At 40.7% G+C, this 25,352-nt stretch overlaps 1 protein-coding gene across 1 annotated transcript in view; it reads left to right on the forward strand.

The window, feature by feature from the left end:
• The window catches only part of FGF2 (fibroblast growth factor 2), a 64,853-nt gene that overhangs the window by 33,039 nt on the left and 6,462 nt on the right, over positions 1–25,352 (forward strand). The window contains exon 2 of the mRNA XM_048847171.2: positions 9,942–10,045. Within this exon, the coding sequence (XP_048703128.2) occupies positions 9,942–10,045 (104 nt within the window). The remainder of the gene's footprint in view (positions 1–9,941; positions 10,046–25,352) is intronic.

A 25,352-nucleotide genomic window follows, 5' to 3' on the forward strand; every position in this document is an offset into this window, starting at 1 on the left:
ATCAGTTGTGCACATACAAAATGGGAAATGACTGCCTAGGAAGGAGTACAGCAGTAAGGGATCTGAGGGTCATAGTGGGTCACAAGCTAAATCTGAGCAGACAGGTTAACACTGTTGCGCAAAAAAAAGCAAACTTCATTCTGGGATGTATTAGCAGGAGAGTTGTAAGCAAGACACGAGACTTAATTCTTCTGCTCTACTCCTTGCTGATTAGACCTCATCTGGAGTATTTTGTCCAGTTCTGGGCACTGCATTTCAGAAAAGATGGGGACAAATTGGAGAAAGTCCAGAGAAGATCCACAAAAATGATTACAGATCTAGAAAACATGACCTATGAGGGAAGATTGAAGAAAAAAAATTGGGGTCGTTTAGTCCGGAGAAGAGAAGACTGAGGGGGGACATAAAAGGCTGTTACAAGGAGGAGGGAGAGAAATTATTGTTCTATCCGCAGAGGTTAAGGAGAAGAAGCAATGGGCTTAAATTGCAGCAAGGGCAGTTTAAGTTGGACATTTGGAAAAGTTTCCTAGGGCCATGTCTACACTACCACTTTTGGGAGTTTCTCATGCCAATAAAGCTGCCGCAGCTTGTGGACGTGGTTTTATTATGCTGAAGGGAAAATTCTCTCCTGTCGGCATAGAGCAGCTACACAAGTGATCTTAAAGTGGTGTAGCTGCATCGGTGCCACTGTAAGCTGTCTAGTGTAGACAAGCCCTAACTCTCAGGGTGACTAAGCACTGGAATAAATTGCCTAGGAATGTAGTGGAATCTCCACCATTGGAGACTTTTAAGAGCAGGTTAGACAAACACCTGTAAGGATGGTCTAGTTAATACTTAGTCCTGCTTGGAGTGCAGGGGACTAGACTAGAAGACATCTTGAGGCCTCTTCCAGTCCTATGATTCTATGAAAGGGCTAGGAATATGCTGCAGCATTAAAACCAAACTTTATCCTGCAAGTAATGGGTATTATAATACTTTATAGCTTTAGAATAATGTAACATATTTTAGCTATTAATCTAGTATAAATGTTAGTAAATGTATTATTCAGAATATACATTACTCCCAGAAGATCATCTTGTCAAAACACAAATATCCAAATAGTCAAAGGTTTCATATTTGGGAAGGAGCTCATCTTCCTTTTATTTTGTCCCTGATTTGCTTTACCCACTTATTGGAACACTTCAAACACCATTCATTTGACAATCCCGCCAAGAGCTAAATTTTGACTGTTGCAGTTAGCTGTAGAGGTTGCCATGGATCTTTATAGGAAAGTAACTTTGCTCACATGATTTTCTGTTGGCAAGATGTAGAATTGCCACACTGGAAATCTGAAACTCCATCCTCAATTAGCCGCTGGAGAAAGGGTTTGTAAGTGATCCCTTTGTGGAAAGCATTTTTCAAGTCAAGAGGATGACAAACAGATTGTGACTTAGAAAAGTTCCCATAAGTAACTGCAAAAAAACTCATTTGGCTAATGAAATGGCTAAATCTGCTTTAGTAAATCCAAGTTAAAGATCCAGGTGTGTACAATTACAGGTGTTTTTACTGTGCTGCATACTTAAGATTATGAAGTGAACCAGGATACTGTCATGTCACATACACCTCACCTCAGAGGCAGATGTGATTGGAGCACTAGCATCATCAATTAAAACAGCATTGTAACAGATAAGTAGTTGATGAGATGGGTACATTCCAGCTGTTTTTATACAGTCTTGAATTTGCTGCTACTTGTACCTAAGAGCAAATACTTCCCTTTTTAGATATGTGAGTAATAAATCTAGCCAGGTAAATTTTGGAAGAGCAGGATATGGTCTTGCTTTTAGAACTGCCCAGGACTGCTCTGCACTGGTGCAAATCATCAGTAATGCTTTTTGGGGGGGGCAGGGAGAGGTATGTATATATAAATTGTATTAGAAAAGCTGAGCAGTCTTTCCTTTACAATTGTTTGTGGGTGTTCACTGTAAATCACTTTCTACATCTACTCAGGGCATTTGAGAGCCAGGCTGCCAGGCATAAAGCAGCTTGGGCAGTATCTTCAAGGCTATGTCTACATTAAACACCATTGGCAGCAGTGGGATATACGTAGCTACACCGTGGCTACACCGTGCAGTGAAAAGCAGGCCTCGTCCACACTGCTTGTGTAACTACACCATGTCAGTGAAAGACTCTGGCAGCCGGGAAATGCTTCAGCGGCAGCAGGGAGCTGGAGACTTTCACTATGGTGAGGAAAGGCTCTGGCAGCAGGGAAGCAGCTGGAAAATCCTCTTGCTAAAGCCTTTCCCTGCTACAAGGAAAGGCTCCAGCAACAAGGAGTTTTTCCTTGCTGTCTTCCTGTTGCTGGAGTCTTTTCCTGCAGTAGAGAGCTGCCTGAGCCTTTCTCCTCTGCCTCTCGCATGCCAGAGCCTTTCTCTTCCACAGAAGTCTTTTCCTGTGGCGAGGAAAGGCTCTAGGAGCAGAACACTGTGGCTAAAAATAGCAGTATGGGTGGGGTGGGGAAGAGCAACTGCTTGGGCGAGGTAGAGAGCATATAGGGCATGGGTGGGAAACTTTTTGGCCCAGGGGCCACATTGAGGTGCGAAACTGTATGGGAGGGCTGGGTAGGGAAGGCTGTGCCTCCACAAACAGTCTGGCCCCTGCCCCCGACTGCCCCCCTGCTCCTTGTCTGCTGACCACCACCTCCCAGAACCCCTGCCCCCCCCCGAGCCTCTGCCCCATCCAACTGCCCCCTGCTCCTTACCCAACTGCCCACCCCCTTATCATGCTGCTCAGAGCAGCATGTCTGGCAGCTGCACTGCCCAGCCAGAGCTAGACATGCTGCCACTCTGCGCTGCAGGAGCACGCAGCCCTGCTGCCCAGAGTGCTGCCCGCGCAGTGGCATGGCTGTGGGGTGGAGGGACAGCAGGGGAGGGCCCGGGGGCTAGCCTCTCCAGCCAAGAGCTCAGGGGCCAGGCAGGACGGTCCGCAGGCCGGATGTGGCCCACGGGCCGTAGTTTGCCCACCTCTGGTATAGGGTATATACTCACGTACGTACATAGACGATTGAGGCATGTCTTGATTCTACTTGCCTAAGCTGAGCCTCACTGGCTATACTGTTGTTTATACCCATGTTGAGAGGCTACACATGTATGTATGTTACATGCTGCTGAAAGAAGTGTGCAGTGTACATATATCTTTTTAGAATGACCCAAGTTCTTACTCTTTTTCTCTACAAAGCTCCAGTGCAGCTTGTACTTGGTTTGGCAGAGCCCATATTGTACATATAAATTGCTTTTAATAACCAAACAATTCTGTCAGCTATTCAGACACTAACTAGTCAAAGGCACAAGTTTCACACAGACTGTAGAAAATGTGGAGTTTCTATGCCAAACTCTTCTGTAGTTGTGCTGAATCTAAAAAGATTGGGGGAAATGCTCAGATTTTCTGTTTGTAGCTCCCATTACCCCACAAAAAGTTTGTGGCAGAATAGGGAATTGAACCTGTCTCCTGAGATTCAGGTAGGTGCTCTAACAGCACCATTCTTCCTCCATTTTTACTTATGCATAATGCTTTTGTCTCCCAAAGGCCTAATCCATTTTGCCTGTTACTTCCCAGAAAAATTCCATCCTGGCATAAAATTACATACATGAATTGTCAGGCCTATGGCTTATTTTTGGCTGTTTTTTTTTTTCCCCAGTGGGAACATTTGGCTCATGGAAGGATACAGTATTAAAATATACTGGACTAAGTGGATCATTGCTGTAATCTGACAAGGCAGTCTTTTATGTTCTTAATCCTCATTGAGGAAAGACTGTCTATTAATAACACTGCTTATGTTCCTCAAGCTGCATTAGGAGCCATATGTGCTTTATTGTGTATGCTCCTATGCATTTTATTTAACATTTTGATGCACAGAGATACAGTACTTGTCAGGGTCAGATCATTGGTTGGTTAAGGTTTTATTCCTATACTGCTGGCGCTCTAGAGGAAGACGAAATCCTTGTGTGTTGCAGCTGGCCTTTAGTTACAGTGCTGTGGCATAAGGGGTATTGTTTCCTAACCCATGCAGGATTTTAGCTTAGCAAACCTATAGCTTTAGTTTTACTGGTGTGATATTGTTTTAGTTTGCAAAGATCACTAGTAGTGACTAATGTATCCAGTCCTATTTTTTGTAGACCACGTATGCAGACTATAATATTGGTATATAATAAAACTAAGACAGCCTGATGATCTAGTTCTCATCTTTGAGATGTTCACATGGGGTGCTTAGTTTTCTGTCAATGTTAGGTGCCTACTGATTTTTGTCATGCCTTTGCACTTGGCATTCATTGTATAAATTGAAGACCATGCCAAGAATTTATGAACATGGAGAGTGAAATACTTTTTCACTCCGCAAGGTGGGGGAAATCCCATTCAGGAGAGTGCCAGAGCAATGTGTGGAAACATGCAGTTTAGTCACCCATTTTATGTTTGGTTGATCTGTTTTTTGTTTAAAACTATCCTACTACTATACTTTAGTTTGTGAGAATAAATGTTTCTTGCCACAACTGCAGATAAATGCATCTTTAGAGGATAACTCTTTACTGTCATGTCACATGCCTGTCTGACAAACCTTTCCTTAGGGTTATATTTCCAAAGACTTCTCTTGCAGAAGTGGCACTGTGAAACAAATTTACATGGATACTAGGACCAAATTTAACATTTCCATAGTTAAATATAAAAGAATTAGTTAATGTTTTACTCTTCCTTATAGTGCAGGTCACCAATAACTGTCTAACCAGGGGTGGGCAAACTTTTTGGCCACAGAGCCATATCGGGGCTGCGAAATGGTATGGAGGGCCGGGTAGGGAAGGCTGTGCCTCCGCAAACAGCCTGCCCCCTGCCCCCCTAGAACCTCCGACCCATCCAGCCCCCCCTGCTCCTTGTCCCCTGACCGCCCACTCCCGCTCCTTGTCCCCTGACCCCTATCCACACCCCCGCCCCCTTACCATGCCGCTTAGAGCGGCAGGACAGGCTTATTGGAAAGCCTAGGAGGTGGGCTGGCGCAATCCGCGCTGTCCGTGTGGCTGTGGGGAAAGGGGGAAAGTGGAGGAGGGGCCGGGGACTAGCCGCTCCCTCCGGGAGCTCAGGGGCTGAGTAGGACTGTCCCACGGGCCGGATGTGGCCCATGGGCCATAGTTTGCCCACCTCTGGTGTAACCAGAATGTTAGGTACAGAATGCAATTAATTATTTTTTACTTCTCATGGGAGATGGGTTAGATTACTTCCATTTCTCGACAGAATTTACTTAATTTTCCCTTTAAAGTGGTTAATTGTTTTTGGCCTGACTAACTTGGCAACCCTGTACGCTTACCCTGAGAATTTCATACAGCTACAATCTCTTCCATGTGGTCTGATTTGTATATCTAAAACTATTTGACTGTGACCTTTTGACTTTCAAAGGGGTTTAAATTCCCCACCTCTAACCCTTAACTTTTTTTGTTAAGCGCATAGACACACAAACACCTCAGCAAGCTCTTGAACCAGACATTACTGTCAGAATTTCCTCTGCACGTGTTCTCTCAATATTTTGAAATTAAGGTTTGATGTGATTTGATTTGCATGGTTCTTACATGTTTTTAATGTTGAAGGCTAGCTGACTGAAACTCAATACCAATGAGATCCTAATTGCTGCTAAGGATGTGATGTGACTTTTAAAAAAGTTTATATTTTTCTTTTCCAAATACTGTCTCAACTTTTATAATACATTTGTATATGGCCAGATGTGAAGCCTATTGAAATTATTGTATTGGGACATAAAGGATACATAAAAGTGTAGATTAGCACAGTGTATCTTGGAATCTTCAGTTCAGTAAAAGACTGTGTTAGCTTGCATCATAAGTCAAAGTTCCTCTGAGCCAATGGCTCATTGGGTTGACACAATTAAGGCACATCAGTTTCTTAGCCAATGGTATGCAAGAGTGCTGTGGCCAGCATCATGTCCAACCATCTTTGACTGCCCTAACCCAGTGGACCAGGTACCCATTTTGCAGCTGGGTGAGCTGGATGTGGCCTTTCAGCATGAGTTGAGCAAGACTTAAGTCCACATTCTTCAGGAGCATAGTCAAGTGCCTTAATCACTCAACCACTGCACTTCACTTATGGCATAAATGGCAAAGAAAAACATTGAATTATCCATTTTACTAACAGCCTCATAAAATATTAAAAGTGAAACCTTTAAAAATTCAGTTTGTCAACATTTTGGCTCTGTTTGCTTTGTATTTCTCAGCATGGACAATGAAAATCAGTGAGGTCAGTTTCTCTTTGGGGCTCTTAATGCTGCAGTAGTTTTGAAATACTGAATGGGGATGTTTGTTTAAAACAACACTTTTCACTATTATTTAATTGTGGAAACAATTGTACAGGTCTTCAGTTTTTTTAAAAAACTGATTTTCACAATTTAAACTTTGGTGCATATTTAATTTGACAGTGCCCCTATAACTTCTTTCTGAAAGACACCAGGAAGCCTAATGAGCCCTTGCCAGATGTAATCCAATATTACTTTTCACACCCAATTCACACAGCTGTATCTAGGTAGTCTCATTAAGTGTATGGTGAATGCTTCCCCAGCACAGTTACTCTCCACGCTTTCACCTCACCCAGCAGTACTGCAGATTTCTGGAGCTATTTACAAGCACAGTTTTGATTTAATTGGCTTAAATGGGAATTGTAATTTTGACACTCTAATAATCATTCCATTATTAAACATTTCAAATGCCTGTTTATGACTAAACAGGTTTCTGTACTACATGGAAAGTGTCCACAGATTTTTAAAATCTCTTAACTGTACATGTCTCTCTGTGGTGGCTTGCTAAAGAGAAATCTCAAAAGAAAAATCCCTTTGGATTGCAGTAAAGAATACATAAAAATAGGCCATAAGTTCTATTCCCCTTCCTCACAGGAAAAAAATCTGTAAAAGAAAGGTTTCAGAGTAGCAGCTGTGTTAGTCTGTATTTGCAAAAAGAAAAGGAGTACTTGTGGCACCTTAGAGACTAACCAATTTATTTGAGCAAAAGCTTTCGTGAGCTACAGCTCACTTCATCTGTTGCATCAGATGAAGTGAGCTGTTGCTCACGAAAGCTTATGCTCAGATAAATTGGTTAGTCTCTAAGGTGCCACAAGTACTCCTTTTCTTTTTGTAAAAGAAACATTGCCTAATTTTAAGTAGTACCTAGTCCCTTAGAACTGTTTTATTCTTTACTATAGGTTACTTAAAGGGTACAAGTCAAATGTTCCTCACAGTAAACTATTTAAATATTACACCGAACAGGATAGTGGAATATGTAAACTACTTAGAACAGTTAAGCAACACTTGAACATTTTGGACTAGAGCCTCCAATAGTGTAGATTGGTGTAGTTAAGTGGTCCTATCCCAGTTTACATCAGCTGAGGATCTGGCCTGTTCAATAATCTATTCTCAAGGTGAATCTACTCATCTGGTTAGTTTTGTTTCTGTATAGTATCAATTCCATCTTCCTGCTAAGAGCCACAGATTGGTTACAATGGATACTTCAGCTTGCTTACAGCTGGAGGGGGTGAGGGGGGCACGTAAGATCAGTGAGTCGCTGGCACCAGGGGACTACCCTGCCTGCTGAAGTTCCTTCTAGCTTTTTCCGCCTTCCCAGTGGTTGGTGGCTCGGTCAGGTCTCCCTGCTGCAGGACGCTTCTGAGGAAAACTAGAAACCTTTATTAACAATGTTTTGCAATACAGTGTGGCTCAATGTGTCCATCTTATTCCCAGCTGTGTCCTAGGGCTTTGATGCAGGACTGTCTCTTACTATGTCTGTATAACATAATGAATCCCCTGGCTACTATTGTAATACAAATAATAAATGATCTTAAGATGACAGGCCATGTGCACAAAACATTTCTTCTGTGCAAATTTTTGTGCGTGCAGTGTTTCGCCGTGTGTGCGGGGTTTAGGATTTGTGCGCGCGCGCACAGCTTAGAGGGAACAGTGGTGCAGATTCATGCCTTTAATGCACAAAAGTCTAATGTCTAATTTCCAACAATCTAGACTGAATGTAGGTACTTCCTTACAAGTAAAGTGTAGAAAATATTGACTTTGAAATGTTAGGAAACATTTTACTTAAACAAATTACATAGAAATTCACATCGTATGAGCAGTTAACTGTGCTGAACTTTGAGACTAAATTCAATCATTAAAGTGTGAAACAAAGGGACTTCTGTCCTACTTTAAATGTGAATGTGCTCTCAACCTTAACTATGACTTCCCCAATACAACCACCATAAATGTTCCTGTTTTTTAGGAATTTGTGCTGATTCTGACCTACACATAGAAGCATATGTATACATAATAGGTATGCAAGATCCCTTTATGGGGTTATAGTGCAAGTCTGGTGATAACTATTTAATTTGTGTTGTGTTGTGCATTTCCTTATTAGATTCTTGAGTCAGAAAATTAATTTTTCCACATCTAATCTTCCTGTAATATGCTACTGTGACATTGCTCTCCATATGCTTTATGAAAATATGCTTATGGATGTGAATAAGAATTGGGCCAAGACTAGAAAGGAGTCTAGTCTGTGAAAGAAGCTTATTGGAACATCTTGGAGGGTGAGCTATTACCTGTAATCAGTTTCTTAATCAATTAGGCTTAGATTTGCGTGTTTTCACTTTATTTTGCTTGGTGACTTACTTTCTTCTGTCTGTTTTATTACTTGAAACTACTTAAATCCTACTTTTTATACTTAATAAAATCACTTTTGTTTGTTAATGAACCCAGAGTGATTGATTCCTGGGGGTATTAATACCCGAAAATAGCAAACCAGTAGCCACTTTGTCTGTTCTCCGGCCAGCACACTCAAAACTCACTTAAAATCACTACCAGTATCTCAAAGCAATCAGCTCAACTATGCCACTGTGATGGGTTTGGTCACAGAGACCCCCTTGGGACAGTCACCTGATGTGCTGAAGTTACTTCTGAGTCTGTTTTCGTGCATAAAGCTCATACAGGGTAAACTCATAAATTGTCCACCCTCTGTAACACTGATAGAGAGACACGCACAGCTGTTTGCTTCCCCAGGTACTAATTACTTACTCTGGGTTCATTAATAAAGAAAAATGATTTTATTAAGTATAAAAAGTAGGATTTAAGCAGTTTCCAGTAATAACAGACAAGAAAGTAAGTCACCATGCAAAAACACGCAAGTCTAAGCCTAATACATTAACAAACTGATTACAGGTAATATCTCGCCCTCCGAGATGTTCCAATAAGCTTCTTTCACAGACTAGATGCCTTTCTTGCCTGGGCCTAGTCCTTTCCCCTGGTACAGACCTTGTTAGTTCCAGCAGACATCTTAGGTGGAAAACAGGGGCTCTCTCATGACTGGCAGCCACCTTTGTTCTGCTCCACCCCCTTTTTTAGCTTTGGCACAAAGCGGGAATCTTTTGTCTCTCTGGGTCCTCACCCCTCCTTCTAAATAGAAAAGTAACAGATTTAAGATGGATTTCATCATCAGGTGACATGGTCACATGTCTCTGTAAGACCTCATACTTCATTACCGACAGGCTGGCTCACATGTACACAGGAAGGCTTGCAGGTAAATAAACCACCCACAACCAATTGTCCTAGTCAATGGGAGTCAAGATTGTAAACCACCATTAATGGCCCCTACTTTGCATAATTACAATAGGACCTCAGTTATACTTGATATTTCTAGCTTCAGATACAAGAATGATACATGCATACAAATAGGATTAATACACTCAGTAGATTATAAGCTTTGTAATGCTACCTTACAAGAGATCTTTTGCATAAAGCATACTTAGTCATTCATAAGCATATTTTCATAAAGCATATGTAGAGCAATGTTCACAGCTACATCCAGGTCTTTGTCCAGCTTAATCTTCGTTAGATGATGAAACAGCAATGGCTTTGAGAACTGACTTTATCTTTTTGTTCCTAGTCAAATTGCAACTTCAGGCAGAAGAAAGAGGAGTGGTGTCAATCAAAGGCGTATGTGCAAATCGTTTCCTTGCTATGAAGGAGGACGGCAGATTATTGGCATTGGTAAGCAACGCTAGGTTCATTCTTTACTTCACCTTCTTTCATGTTTAGCAGCTGATGTTGGAGACATAGGAGTTACTCAAGTATCCAGTTACATCAAATTGTTTATAGCCAAATTGTGCCTGCAGCACCCAGCCTGAATAATGGGGCTCAGCACTGGAAAGAGGCATCCTTCCCCACTCCTAGGCAGCAGAGCCACACCATACTGGCTCTGCCTGCAGAGGGCATAAGGCCAAGAGAAAAGTTAGTGATTTTGTTTAAAGGGAATCGGTTGATTTAAAAAAAATCCCACTTATTTCCAAAAATGAAATTACTACCATTGTTACAGTAATCTTAAATGTAAGTGAAAGCAATTCGATGGGTGAAAACTGTGGTTTCGGGGTTTTTTTGTCCCCTCTCCCCACCTCTCTCCCCAAGTTTGCTTGAATTTGTATTTTTTGACAGTGGTCTTTCATAGTTCTGTCTTTATAGTGAGTCAGTTTCTCTTGTTTTGTGAGAATTTATTTTTATCCAGACTGGAAAACGAGGAGAGACATTTTTGAAAATGTGTGTAAAACTACAACAATTAGTAGGTAGAGTCAAAGAGCAGATGGAGCACCTGAAACTACTTAACTTTTTAAAAAATTAACTGGTTTTCAAGCTCTCAGCGCTCCTATATATTGGGTAGTAGCAGCATTACTATAAACCTTATAAGTCAATACATTTGGCATAAATTATACTTTAACATCAACCTATAAAAGATGTTTTCAATTCTGTTTCAGGACCTACAGTGTTGGGACCATTTTCATTTTACTTACAACACACATAATGTCTATGTTCTGAGGTTTTATTAGATTTAAGTGTAAACTTTTGGTGTCTTTACCTGTACATTTTTCATATAGATCCATTTAATCCAAACACCCAACATTAGTGACCAGCCATTATATCACCGTAATATTTCCTTCCAGAAGTTCTCTACCAGCTCTTAAGTGACTCTCTAGTACTTTGGTTATTCTGGAACACAGCAGTGTAAATATTCCATGAAATTCTTCTTAGCTAAAGACTTATTGGATTAGTTCCTAACTTTCAGCTGAGCTCCAAGTAGTGAAGAATACAAGAGGAGGGCTAAAAGTATTTTCTGTTCTTCTAATCCTCAAGGCAGTTGAGACCCAGTTCAGCCTCCTTTCCTCCTGCCTCCCCATAATTTAGAGCAGCCTCAGGGAACCTCTAATTTATGTAGGTTAGTAGCAATCCCAAGGGACTGTTGTACCAGCAGGATTCACTGGAGCACAGCACAGTCTGGTACACACCCTCTTCTGCCCCCAGCAGACTCTCCATACCAGGACAGATCCACAGTTGTCCTTTTTAAGTCATTTTTAATGGTCTCTTTACACCAGATGAGCAGCAGGAAGGGAGTAGTGTGTGGGCTGAATCTGGCCCTTGTTTTCCTAGAAAGTCTTCAGCAGTGCTGTCTGTAAGGTCATGCAAACAAAAGGGAGATGATGCAAGGGATTGTTTGTAAGGTGGTGTCTACATGGGGAGGTTTACCAGTATGACTGTACTGGTATAATTATACGGATATAATTAACTTCCTGTGTGGACATTCATATTCTGGAAAGCGTGTCCACAGGAGGAGGTATAGCAATGCTGTAAACTTATCTGTGTAGACAGGTCCTGAAAGAGACAAATATATTTCCTGGCCTCCGTCACATGACTTATTAGGGTTACAAAAGGCTGTGTTTTTATGACATAGCAGGAATTAATGTCTGTTACATTTTTTCCTCTAACAAAAAATCAAGTGTAAATACAAAACATCAACCAAGAAACAGCCACAAACTGCTAGAGCCAATCAATAAAATATGCAGAAACATCAGAGGAGGAAAGTCAGGATATGAGACATCTGACACTAGCTATAATCTGTGAACCTCAATGGCTTTCTGATCATACAACTATTTCTTATTCTCCGAACCATTCATTTTGCAATGCAATTACATGGATCCCTGCCCTAGAGCCTGTGTTGGGGGTTCCTGGTGTTTTCTATTGTCATTGATTAGGTGGGCGTGTGTTTAATTTTGCCACTAACTTTCTGGATGCCCTCAAGAAACAGAGACCCAATGTTGTCCTTAGTTTTGTTTTGATATCTTCTTTTCCTCCTAGAAGATGGACCTATGACACATAGCTTTGGTGTGTATGGTAAAGCTGTGTTTGTAGTCACTTTTTTTATTTAATCTTTTTTTCAACCATTTGCAGTGGAATTAACCATTGGCATTCTTTTCATAATTTTTCTTTTCTCCTGCTTTGGCTTACATTTGTGTGTGGTTTCTGTGGTTGGTGTTGCAGTTTTTTTTTTTTTAACTTACGCTTATTGGATGTTGGCAATAAGGTGAACAAACTGTTTTATCAAGTAACAATGTCATTAACCTGTGGTGTGCAACAGCTCAGTTGAAGAAAATGCAAGGAGTTGTCTTCGGAAAGATAATCTTTCCCAATTAATTCAAATAGATCTAAGCCATTCTTGCACCAAGGGCAATCAGAAATTTCATCATGTGACTTTGGTTCTTTTGCAATAAACTAACTGCAAATTTCACACTTGGATACTTCTTTGGCAACATTCTTGCCTTGCCAGAATAGGACCTCCTCAGCCCTGTCCTTAAACGTCTCAATGCTCAGATAGGTTACACTTAGCATTTCCAATGTCATACTGCATGATTGTGTTACATGATGTGCTTTGCATAGAGTCCCATCATATGGAAAGACTGCAAAACAAGGAAGCCTTCAAAATTCGAGGGAATATTAATTAGGGATAAATTTCCTTTAAAATGTCACAATAAAATGTTTGATTCAGAATGCATCTTAAGGTAAACAGAGAACACCATTTAAGACTTTTAAATGACATTGCATCTTGATAGTTCCAGTAAGATGTTATCCTTGGAGAAGTCTGCTTTTTCCTGTTGTCCACTACAGAATTCTTTCTCAAATTCTGGCAAAGTTGGGTCATTTTGTGTTTCTCATCTGAGCCTGTGAAAGGTTGTTTTTTGTTTTTTTCTGGAAATGGATAATATTTAAATAGTTGTGTAATGCCTCATCCTGCAGCTCCCTACTTTTTCTATTTATAGGAGCTCTTGAAAATAGTCCATTATAAGATATTTTTTTAAACCTAACCACTACTTCTCTTTTAATGAGTACTCTCAATTTCATGCTTTTTCTGACTCAGAGGTGCAGTGTTTCCAATGATGTTTCTGTAATATGGCTTCTAAGAGTTTGTCACCTATGTATATTGCTACTGATTTCTGCCCATAAACATTTAAGAAATTAAGAACTGAAAACCATTGCTTTGGAAGAGTGTACTGCCGGACTGTCATCTTGCAGAAGAACTGCTCCCAATCAACATGAATTTGCATAATCTGAAATGTTAGGTTGTTAATCTCAAATATTTCAGTATGGTTGCTTCTGGATACCTTTGTTTAATTCCCCAAAATGTCATTTAAAAGTCTTAAATGGTGTTCTCTGTTTACCTTAAGATGCATTCTGAATCAAACATTTTATTGTGACATTTTAAAGGAAATTTATCCCTAATTAATATTCCCTCGAATTTTGAAGGCTTCCTTGTTTTGCAGTCTTTCCATTAGTACAGCTGCCCTTAACATTTCTTTGACCTGGTTAATCTGCTTGGTCATTTGGAATGTCTGATACGATTAATCTCATTCAGCCCAAACTGGTATTTGTTTCTGTTTAGGTTTTTATTCCTTGGCACACTGCAGATAATTAGTGTCTCTCATTACATTGTTCACTTTCATCCAAAATCAACAGTTTAGTGTCCCTTTAAGAGGGAGCAGGGCCAGTGGCTTTGTGATTTATCAGTGGCATCATAATTGGGCTTAAAAGTGGGCAGTTGGGCCCTAGGGGGAGAGACTGAGACAGTGATAGGGTCAATCAGGAAAAAGAGCAGGTAGAAACTGCCTCGGTCAGCCAAGAAAAGGGGCCAGTGAGAGGTCCACTGATGAGAACCACCAAGAGACTGAGAGGTCCCAGAGGGGAAGCTGTAGGTGGTGTCTGGGAGAAGGCTGAAGGTAGGAGAGCAGCAAGATGGATTTCCTGGATGACTTCTTCGAGCCAGAGAATCAAGACTAGAGAGCTGAAGGCCAGAGAGCAGCAGAGGGAGTTGCCTGCTGACTTCTAAGCTGGAGAGCTGAGGCTAGGAGAGCAGTGGAGGGGCTTACCCACTGACATCTTCCAACTGGAGAGCTGGAGCCAGAGGGTGGGAAGAGGGCTCAGGGCCAGGGGGAGTGAGGGATGCTTCCCTGGTGAGGGTGAACTCCCAGCAGAAAGGCTGTGGGGGTGCCTGCTGGGATGAGCTGAGTTCCACTCCAGCTGGGTGGAATGGAGTGGCTGTCCTGGTAAGATGGGAGAGAACCAACAGAGTCCAGTGATGGTGGAAGATGCTGGAGTGTGGTAGACTGTATTTTGGCACTCATGGACTAGGATGTTTAAATAAACCAACCCCAAGAAGAGGCGTTATTGAGGCAAGAAAACTTGCACAGCATAACTGGAGACTCTCTGAAGGAGGGAAACTGAGATGCCCTGTTCTGCCACTGGTGGGTGCTCCAGGCAAGGTCACTTTATGACAGTAATCCAGTATTATTTCTTCTCCATTCAGATCCTCCGAGGTCTGGGACTAGATACTTTGCTGCTGAGGCAATGCAAAAGGGAAATCACTTAAAGATTGATCTACCAGAAGGGGAACAGACGGCATAGAGTTTTGCACTTTCAGCCATGAGTTGGACCTGCCAAACCCTTTGACTTGCATTCAGACCTGAAAATATTCATGCATTTTGAAGTCTAGACAAGCCCTTCTCAATACCTGCCATGAGGCAGTGCTCTCATTTGATGACATAATTGAGATCTTTTTGACCCAAAGAAATCCATTACTTTGGTCACTGTAATAAAACCATACTGTTATCCCTGTCAGTATGAGTCTATATTGAGTGATATTACTGAAAGTAAAACACCCAATTTTAGCATTTGGGCCAATTCAGCTTTTACTTTATTTTTCAGTGCTAATAAGACACTGGATTGTAAACAGATTTTGGAGCACACTGGAATCTATAAGAATTATTGCAATTACAATTATTGTATAAGTATTACATTGTATCAGCTATGGCCAACCTGTAGCTCCGGAGCCGCATGCATCTCAGAAGTTAATATGTGGCTCCTTGTATAGGCACTGACTCCAGGGCTGGAGCTACAGGTGTGGGGAGGGGAGGGGAGAGGAGGTGCTGATTGGGGCTCCTGGTGGGTGGGAGGTGCTGAGAGCGGGGCAGGCTGCTGACATATTAATGTGGCTCTTTGGCAATGTACATTGGTAAATTCTGGCTCCTTCTCAGGCTCAGGTTGGCCACCCCTGCATTATATTATTCTTACGCCATTCCAGTCCATCCACCACTTCATCAAATTCTTTTAAGAGTATCTTTTGCATTCTGTAGAACAGACAGCTATACACTCATTTGACCATCAGCATATATAGATTTCTCTTCAACCCAAATACCTACTGAACTTTTCTTTTTCAGTATTTCATGCTATTTTGGTATCTGTCCTTACACAGACCTGCCAGCGTCCTTTCACCCACTCTACAAAACAAGTGTTGGTTTTTATTTTAACATCCGGAGGTCTGTAATCATTTTGCATATCTGTTGTGATTTACATTGATAAGCTCCAGTATCTCTTTCGATACTCACTTTTGGTTTTATTTCCAGATATCGCACATCAATTAGTTATAGTACCTCTTTGTAAAATTTACTGTCTCAACCAAAAACTCATTCTGAATTAACTTCATCCAGAGCTTTTACTTGCTCTGAGTAGATGTTCATAAGTGTATCTTGTCTTAGCATAAATGACAAAGAAATACAAAGTAGCTTCGTTTGCGAAATGGCTTATTGCATGTCTGACACTGCACCTCTTGGGCTGAACTCCTGAACTGTGCAGTGATGTATTTTTCTTTCTAGCTTGGTATGAAGTTTTAAGTAGATGTACTTCTGATTTCTGTAATTGTTAACAGATTAATTTGGGAAACACCATTTACACTAGCTCTGTCCCTTCCTGCAGTGATCAGTAATCAGAAGAGCTGGTTCAAAAAATTTTGGTGGAACGTTTTCCCATAAGAAAATGCTGTTTTGAAAAAATCAAGTTAATCAAAATTTGATCAGAAATTATCAAAATGGTGCATTATAATAAGGTTAAAATACTTCATTTCAACTTTGGTATTGTAATATCAAAATAATAGCCTAAACTAAACATTCAATTTCATAAAAAAATTAACATTTTGGAATATTTTCTTTCAGTCATTTGAGATTTTTACTTTTCCTCCTGATTTGATGAAAGATGAAACTTCAAAATCTCAATTTACTATGGGATGAGAATTCCATTTTTTGACCTGCTCTTATCAGTTTTACTTCAAATAATTTGTCTAATTAGGCCATCTGTTAACTGGGCATAATCATGTGACTTAGCTTTGTCATGTAGGTCTGAAACATAATGGTCAATGGTCTCACCTGGCTGTTGTCTTGGAAAGAAAACCAAGAAAACCCTTATAACCTAGTGACATTCTTCCATTGATCAGAATATCCTTCAAATTTCTGAATGACTGGCTTGCAGTTTGCAGCCCTTTCAGTATATTCTAGTGGAAATGTTAAGATCTCCAGTGTCTCTGAGCATGCTTCCTGTAGCAATGTTCAGGAGTTCAACCTCTCGGATTTCTTTCCAATCATGCTTGTCTTCAGGAAACTTGGAAGTGCTGCACTGCTGTCTCGATTTATATGACGGATTCGCTCTTCCATTTCCCAAGACTTATTTACTTTGTCAAACAATAAGTGTTTTCTTCTAACACCTAGTAATAGGGGTGTGACCCAAAGATTGCTGGTAAGAGACTAATCTTATATTTCCTGGCCCCAGTCACATAATGGCATTTGTTTTTTGTAACCATGATCTGTTATCACATGAGTGGGTCAGTATCCCCTGACTCCAATAGCTACTGTTGCAGGTTAACCTTCCACTTTTAACCAGTTTATAGTCTAACAGACATCACATTGAACTTTAGTTTTTAATGCAACTTTTAATTCTTAATATGAATGGTCTAGGATTTCAAATTAGTTCAGACTGAATTTGTTATCTTTAAGGTGGGTGCAGTTTTCTCTAAGTGAATCAATCAGTGGTGGCAGGCACTGCAGTTACAGTGGAAGAATTTTGACAGGATGTTACTCTTACCTTCAGTCAGTTCTGTATTCAGTGAATCATGACTATTTCAGTAGAAGCTATGGTTTGGCTACTGTGCGGGGTGCTGCAAAAGAGACTGTTGAACCAGTTTAACTACAGCCAATACTGTTAATGTTGCCACTTTCCATGTTTTTATTTAGTGGTTTAGACTTCTTCTGGCTTGAGTACTCAGTTTGGTAGTAGACAAAACATTTACTCACAGATGGCTAGAGTCTACAATCCTTATTCAGGCTGAGTGGCACTCACTCACACGAGTAGTTTGATCAGCTTCAGTGGAATTACTCGTGTGAATGAGTGCCACTTAACATTAGGGTTGTAGAATATTCCCCAGAATTATTTTCACTGTTTGCTCTTTTATAGAGGGACTGTATAGCTTAAGTATTAGAAATGGACAGTGGAGTCTTTCACCATGTTGAATCTAGCCCTGATCAATATAATAAAGACACTGTCATCTAATGGTTGTACAGTGGCCTGTGAAATGAGTCAGTGGTCAGAATCCCATTCCTATTGGACAGGTGTCCACATCCTACATGCCAGTCAGAAGAAAGGATGAAGAGTGAATTGATCATATTGAGTGCATCACCCTCTCTTCCCTTGAGGCGGTCCCTCCAAGTCAGAGTAGAACTACATTTGCAGGACAGTATACAAACGATAGCAGCAGTGCAAGCTTTTTTGTGGATAAACAGAGGACTTGAGTTTCCGAAGCTGTCAGTCTCGCACCCTTCACAAATAAGAGCTAGTCTATCTAATTATTTAGTTCATGGCGGGCTAGAGTGCTGCAAATCTACACCACAGCTTGATGTGCACTAGTGACTATATAAATTCTCTTAATTTTTTTTGTCTTTCTAAACTTCTTTTTGGCTTGAAAGTCTTTTTCGGGTGTTTTGTTTGTGTGTGTCGTCGTCTACCCCCCCCCCCCCCCCCCCGGTTTTTTACCTGAGAAGTATCAGGAATGGCAAATCTGGCTTTGCTGGGGAACTCACTGGAGGTCTCAGCTGTGGATTGTGAGCTTTTATGTGCAGTCAGTTGAAGGAATAGGGGTTGTTGATTTTTAACAGAACTCTTTTCTCCTAAGCATTTCTTAGGCCAGGGACCAGCAACCTTTGGCACGTGGCATGCCAGGATAAGCCCCCTGGCGGTCCGATATATTTATCTGCTAAGTTCGCAGGTTCAGCCGATCACAGCTCCCACTGGCTGTGGTTCACTGTTCCAGGCCAGTGGAGGCTGCGGGAAGTGGCGGAATCCCTCGGCCCACGCCGCTTCCCGCAGCCCCCATTGGCCTGGAGCGGCGAACCGCAGCCAGTGGGAGCTGTGATCGGCTGAACCTGCGGACGCGGCAGGTAAACAAAGTGGCCAGGCCCGCCAGGGGACTTACCCTGGTGTGCCACGTGCCAAAGGTTGCTGATGCCTGTCTTAGGCCTTATAGTTAAACTGGATGTTAACAAAAGTTTTAAGCAGTCTGAGTGAAAAGCACTTTCTCTTTCAATTAATGAAGTTTCACCTCCATAATCTCTCATGTTATAATCTTATCAGTTTGCTAGTCATATATAGTTTTTACAGGATAGACAAGACCAGAATTCCTAACATTAAAAACTTAGAAGTCTGAAAGAAAAAAAAATCAGACCACCTTGTTGCATCATAAAGAAGAAAAAGCACAAACCCATTTTTCCTCTTCATAGGTGACATTTACATTTATAATATGACAAACACTGGTATTTTCTATAAATTGGAAGGTTTATAATGTTGCTAACTTCCATTAACATTGATAACTCCCACTCAGGGATGAAACAGTTGAGACTCCAGATTGCTGTTCTAACCACAGTATCTTTCCAGTTCCCATCATGTTGCATCTTAAGTTACCTCTATTTCAGACAGAATGTTAAGCTGGTCAGCCTATTTGTAAGGCTGGCAGCCATGTCATCTGACTGTACTCTTATCTAATTTCCAAACTTAGTGTTGTCTGGTCATTACTTTGATTGGAGATCACCAGTTGGAATTGCAGGATATGAAATTGATATTTCAAGAGAAGTTCTGCAACCAGTGCTTCAATATGGTATGAGTGGAAATGGTGCTGGTGGAGGTGTCTGCTTTTTGGATAAGATGCAAAACCAAGATCCTGACCACCTGTGATCACTTAGGTTGTGTCTACACTGCAATTAGACACCCACGTCTGGCTCGTGCCAGCTGACTCTGGCAAAGGGGCTATTTAATTGTGGTGTAGTCATGCAGGCTTAGGCTGGAGCTTGGGCTCTGGGACCCTCACAGGGCCCTAGAGCCCGGCTCCGGCCCTAGAGTCCGAAAATCTACACCACAATTAAACAGCCTCTGAGTGCAATCCGTGTGAGCCTGAATCAGCTGATATAGTGATTCCTTTGTACTTTCTTGCAAAAGCCTTAGCTGAACATTCAATTTGGCAGTTATATTGAATCTACATAAATTCTGCTTCTGAACTGAATTCAATGCTTTTTATTCTCCTTTCCTTGTGCAATTTTACTGTGTCTTATTAAAGCTAGAGTTGGCTGCACATCATTGGTGGTTGAGACGATTAACGCATATATTTGCGCATAACTGAAGTGCTTTGAGATTTTCTGTGGTGAAAGATGCTCTATGTTAGATTATAATTTTGTAATCTTTTCTTTTGGAGATAGGACACAAAACGTGAGACAAGTATTGGTTTGACTATTTCAATTTTTTAAAATGTTAGTGATTTAGAGGTACATGAGAAGTCAGCACATGGATTCTGTTAGAAGATCTTCACAAATCAAGAGTAGTATATAGAAATGGCTGCAAGTATCTATAGTCTACTGCCAAAACCTATATTTGGAGACTGAAGTTTGGTTAGGTCTTTAATACACAGCAGACTCCTTATTCCACACTGTAGTTGTGCATTTAGTTGCTCATAGCAACAGAAACCTGACACAAATGTTAGGATTCAAGATTTTCCCATGTATGTTTGCATACACACTGTTTTGAAACCTGGTTATGAAGCTTAGTTGTTTTCAGGTTTGGGTTTAGTTGTAGTTAAATACTTACTTTTTCAATTAATGGTCATAAAGCAATACAGCAGTTCTGTTGGTAACTAACTTGGCAGATGGGCTCTTCATTTAGGGTGTATTTTGGTTTATCTGTTTTGATTCCCTTCCAAGATTTCAGACCCTTTCCTTCTAATGATTAGCTTATTCTGTCATTTGAAAAACTTTTCTTCATAGAATAAATGTATGTGACTGAATGTGATATGGCTGAGATATGAAAAGGAGGTAGCTCTTTCTCTTAAATCAATGCTCTGTTCTATTTTAGTTCTTCCCTTTTGAGCGCTCCTCCCATCCCTTTTTAAGGAGACAATTCTGCAACCAAATGAACCCCAGCACAATGGCTCTCTGTCTTTGTACAGGGGTCAGTGCTAAAAGGTTTACTGTGAGGCACAGTGTGGCTGTAGTGCAGCTAAATATAGGAGGAGAGATTAGTGTTTCCCAATAAAATATTTGAGTTTTTTCATGTTTTTCCCCGCCTCCCTTTGTTGAAGTGGAGAAATATAGTGGTGTTTTTCCTCTCTGGTGAGATCCAGAGGGAGAATAACTCTTCCAGTTCTCTCCTTATTACTAACAGCCATTAAAACCTACCTAGTCCAGCAGTGGCTAATTTTAAAGATCCCAGTGAAACAATTCCAAACATGCATAATCTAATGGTTAAATACTGATGCCTTTACTCATGTACTCAACCAGATCCTTTGACATCAGTGGGATTATTTGTAGAGTAAGGTACTATTCAACACAAGTGATGGTGTCAGACTCTGGTCCTGAGGGAGCAGGGGCTTCTGATATGTGTAAAGCTGTGCAGCAGAAGATGGATGGGAGTGGATTGGCTGGTAAGAGGAGTTCACTGATTTTTCTCTTCTGGAGTTTGAAGAAGATGAGAGCAATTAATAATTCCAGATGCTCGATAAATATGGAAGTGGGGAAATATTTGGCATCAGAACATCACTACAAATCACTCTTTGTACTGCAGGGATGGCGTGCATCTTGGTGACACAGGAAACGTGAGTCATGGAATCTTTAGCTGCATTTGTTAAACTCTGTCAAGTGAAAGATTAAAAACTTACTGGCTCTAAAGAGAGCTTTATAGGGGTTTTTTTGAGGCAATCAAGAATGTAATCTCCCTCAACAATAAGCCACTAACTCTTAAGGCTCTTGTAAAGAAAAACACACTTCAGGGTGCACTTTGCTTCAATTTGGTGAGCATGATATACAGGTTTAGGAGGGAGTAAAAGACCCACCTATTTCTGCTGTGCTGTTTACAGTGAAATTAGTTGATTTGTACATACAATAGAATCTCAGTTATGAACACCAGAGTTATGAACTGACCAGTCAACCACACGCCTCATTTGGAACCAGAAGTATGCAATCAGGCAGCGGCAGAGACCAAAAAAAGCAAATATAGTATAGTGCTGTGTAAACATAAACTACTAAAAAAACAAAAAACAAAGGGAAAGATTAAAAAAATATTTGACAAGGTAAGGGAACTTTCTGTACTCTTTCATTTAATTTAAGATGGTTAAAAGCCGCATTTTTCTTCTGCATAGTAAAGATTCAAAGCTGTATTAAGCCAATGTTCAGTTGTATACTTTTGGAAGAACAACCATAATGTTTTGTTCAGAGTTACGAACAACCTCCATTCCCAAAGTGTTCATAACTGAGGTTGTACTGTACATTGTTGTTTCCCTTCCCCAGTGTTGGCTTGTCTGTCTCTTTAGAATATGAGCTTCTTGGAGAGGGTACTATCCCTGGGTGCTTGGAATGCGCCTAGCACATAATGGGCAATACCCATAGATAAATATCACCACTTTCAGAAGCTCTGTGCGAGGGAGGTGATGGAGATGGAGATAGAATGGGGAAATGGGTTCCTGGGAACAGGCTGGGGAGACAGGGGATTCCATGGGAGTTAATGGAAGGAAGGACAAAGTGGGTGAGTCTTTTGGCCCCCCCAAGCTCATTCATTTAATTGAAACAAGTCAATGTAAAGATATTAGCGTGTATATACTTCAGCATCCTAGTATTTCAGTAATGGTTGGCAAATATGAGCGCTGGTATCTGATTCTCAGTTCCTGTGCTTGAGGCAGGAATGAAGAAGTAGGGGGAGGAAGGTGGTTAAACCTACAGCTGCCTTATCTTTGGATCTGTGAGGCTTGAAGGGGGACTAATGCATGTAGCTCTATTTCTTCACTGTGGGCCTGATTCCATAAAGGACTAAAACATGTGAGTAATTCCATTGCTACTCAGGAAAGCACATAAGAATGCTCATCTTTAAGGTCAATTGGACTATTTATATACTTTAAAATGTAAGATGTTGCTGAATCAGGACCCATATTCAGATCCAGGAACCCACTGCAGGTCTAGGAAAGGTGGGTAGCATGCCATGAAGGTGTTACCACCATGACCACATGTGGGCCTTTGTCCACAGCTGTGCAAATAATTGGGCCTTCTATTCCAAAAACAACTGTTCTATGTTATGATTTAATATTTTTTATTGGCCACTGAGAACATTCACAACACTACTCTTGGGGGAATTCTACACCAACAAATTAAAAGTTCAGTGCACTATATTTTAAAATTCTGCATATTTTATTTGTCAAAATAACAAAATATAACCATGCCATTTTCAATTATTTTGGTAATTTATTTCAAATACCTGTCAGCAAGTATGTCTGTAACAGTACAGACAAAAATTCAGGAAATGTTTTTTTAACATAAATTACTTACTAGGCATATTAATACAGAACTCTGAGTAATCATTCATTTAAACTACAATACAGAAACTTATTTCCGGCACCCCTCAGAAGCAGCCCAAAGGGTTGGGGGAGGCAGGGGTAATCGAGGAGCTGAGGGAGAGGGAAGCAATTGCTGTAAAGGAGCCTGGGAGTTAGGAGGGATGTTGGGTGTGGATGGGAGAAGTATGAACAGGTTTTTTTGGTGGGAGGGATTGTTAGGAAGCTGGGGAGCCTCCCCCATGCAGACCCCACCTTTGCCCCTGTTCCTGCACCCCTACTCCCATTCATCCCCTGGCTCTATCACCTCTCTAACTCTTGGCCCCCACCTATCCCCTCCACTAGCTCTTCTGAACCCCAGTCTGCAAGATCTTCCCCCCAGCAGCCCTGTGTTCTCTGCTCTTTTCCCCTATTCCCCCTCCCCCTGTGCCGCCTCTGGACCTGCAGGCAAGGCGTTGTGAGGAAGGCAGCCTCTGCCCCTTTCCTCTCTGCGGGTAGTTCCTCCGGCTTGTGAGCCAACTGCCCTCTTCTGGTCCCATATCACCCTCAGTGGGTGAAAAGTGTAATTGCAGCATGATCCCTATCATGGCTTCCCTTTGCCTCCTAATTCTGTGCTTGCACAGTGGCGCAGAATTCCCCCAGGAGTAGACAAAGTTCCTGCTCCAGAGATCTTACAATCTAAAAAGTATTTTTGCTTTTCATAGTCAAAATTGTATTAAATTATTCCTTTTAAAGTGAGATGCATTATTCTGACATCAAAATCATTAGCTCTTGCAGAAAAATCTGTAACAAATGTATTGGTTGCATTGTTCTACATCAGTAAAAATGGGTAAAGTGTGTTTGTGTGTGTGTGTGTTTGGGAGGGAGGAACAGCAAGGAAAGGGCTGTTTGTGTTCAGCATTAGAAAATTACTAGAAATTTGAGGGTCGTAGCTTATTTAATTCTAAACTATGTAGGTTGAATTCTAAAGGTGAAAATTAGGGCAGTAGGTCATTTGATGAAAACATTTCTATAATCTGGCTGTCAGGAACAAATAAGGGAGTGGCGTGTATTCAAGCTCAGATGGCATGCTTATGATGCCACTGGACTTTAACAAGTTCCCAGTATTTCCTATAACTAATTTCTTTAGAATGAGGTAAAACTGCAGTAATTGGTTTGTGCTGAAGATATATGTGTATTTGGGAATTTCTGCTTCTGCATTAAAAACTGAAGTGTGTGCGTGTGTGTGTGTGTGTGTGAGAGAGAGAAAATCCTTCAGGACTTACTGTCAAGTAGGATTTAGCTTTAGATGAGGAAAATGTACTTTAAAGTTTCTCTCTACCTAGATGTTATCAGCTATTGAGGCTGATAATCAGTGTCATAATTGGGAAATATTAATTTCCTTTACAGATTTAGAGATTAACTGTAATTTCCTGGATTTTGAAATGCACATTGCAAAGCATATTGTGGAACATATTTGAAATGGAGTAAAATTTTAGTTAACATGAATGTTTTTCCTGGCTTAGGTTCCCCTGTAACAATGGATAGAATAAATATAATTTCCACATGGGATATGCTCGTTAGATTTATCTTTTTCTTCTTAAAGAAATCTCATTATTATCATCATCTTGGTAACAGAATAGGCTCACTACTATTATTTTTGTTACTGCACAATAGTAGTATAGGAATTGGCTTCAAGAAAATTAAAACAAACAGTTTGGTCCTAGGCTGGACTGCTAATAATCTATTTCTGACAAGTTGATAAAAAGATTTGGCAGGGGCAAATGACCCACTTCATACTTTTTCTCCTGTTATAACTAGGCAAGAGGGATAGCTGAATTGTCTGGCTTGGAAATTAGGAGCTACCAACAATTACAGCAGACAGGATTCTTCATTCATTTTTGATAAATGGTAGAAAGGAACAAAGAAATATAGTATGAAGACTGATTACTCTGAGCTTTATCTAGCTTAATGGCTGCTACAAAATATCATGCAGTAGTTCACATAAAAGTATGTTTAATATGAATTCCTTGAAATCTGTTCTTCAGAAAAGAATATCTTCTGAAAATGTCCCTAATACTGTGATACAAATAACTTTAATCATCAAAAAGAAAAGGAGGACTTGTGGCACCTTAGAGACTAACAAACTTATTTGAGCATAAGCTTTCGTGAGCTACAGCATCCGATGAAGTGAGCTGTAGCTCACGAAAGCTTGTGCTCAAATTTTAGTCTCTAAGGTGCCACAAGTACTCCTGTTCTTTTTGCGGATACAGACTAATACGGCTGTTACTCTGAAATTTAATCATCAACTAACTCCTCTCA

Source organism: Caretta caretta, chromosome 4 (assembly GCF_965140235.1).
Source record: "Caretta caretta isolate rCarCar2 chromosome 4, rCarCar1.hap1, whole genome shotgun sequence".
NCBI classification, from domain to species: Eukaryota; Metazoa; Chordata; order Testudines; family Cheloniidae; genus Caretta; species Caretta caretta.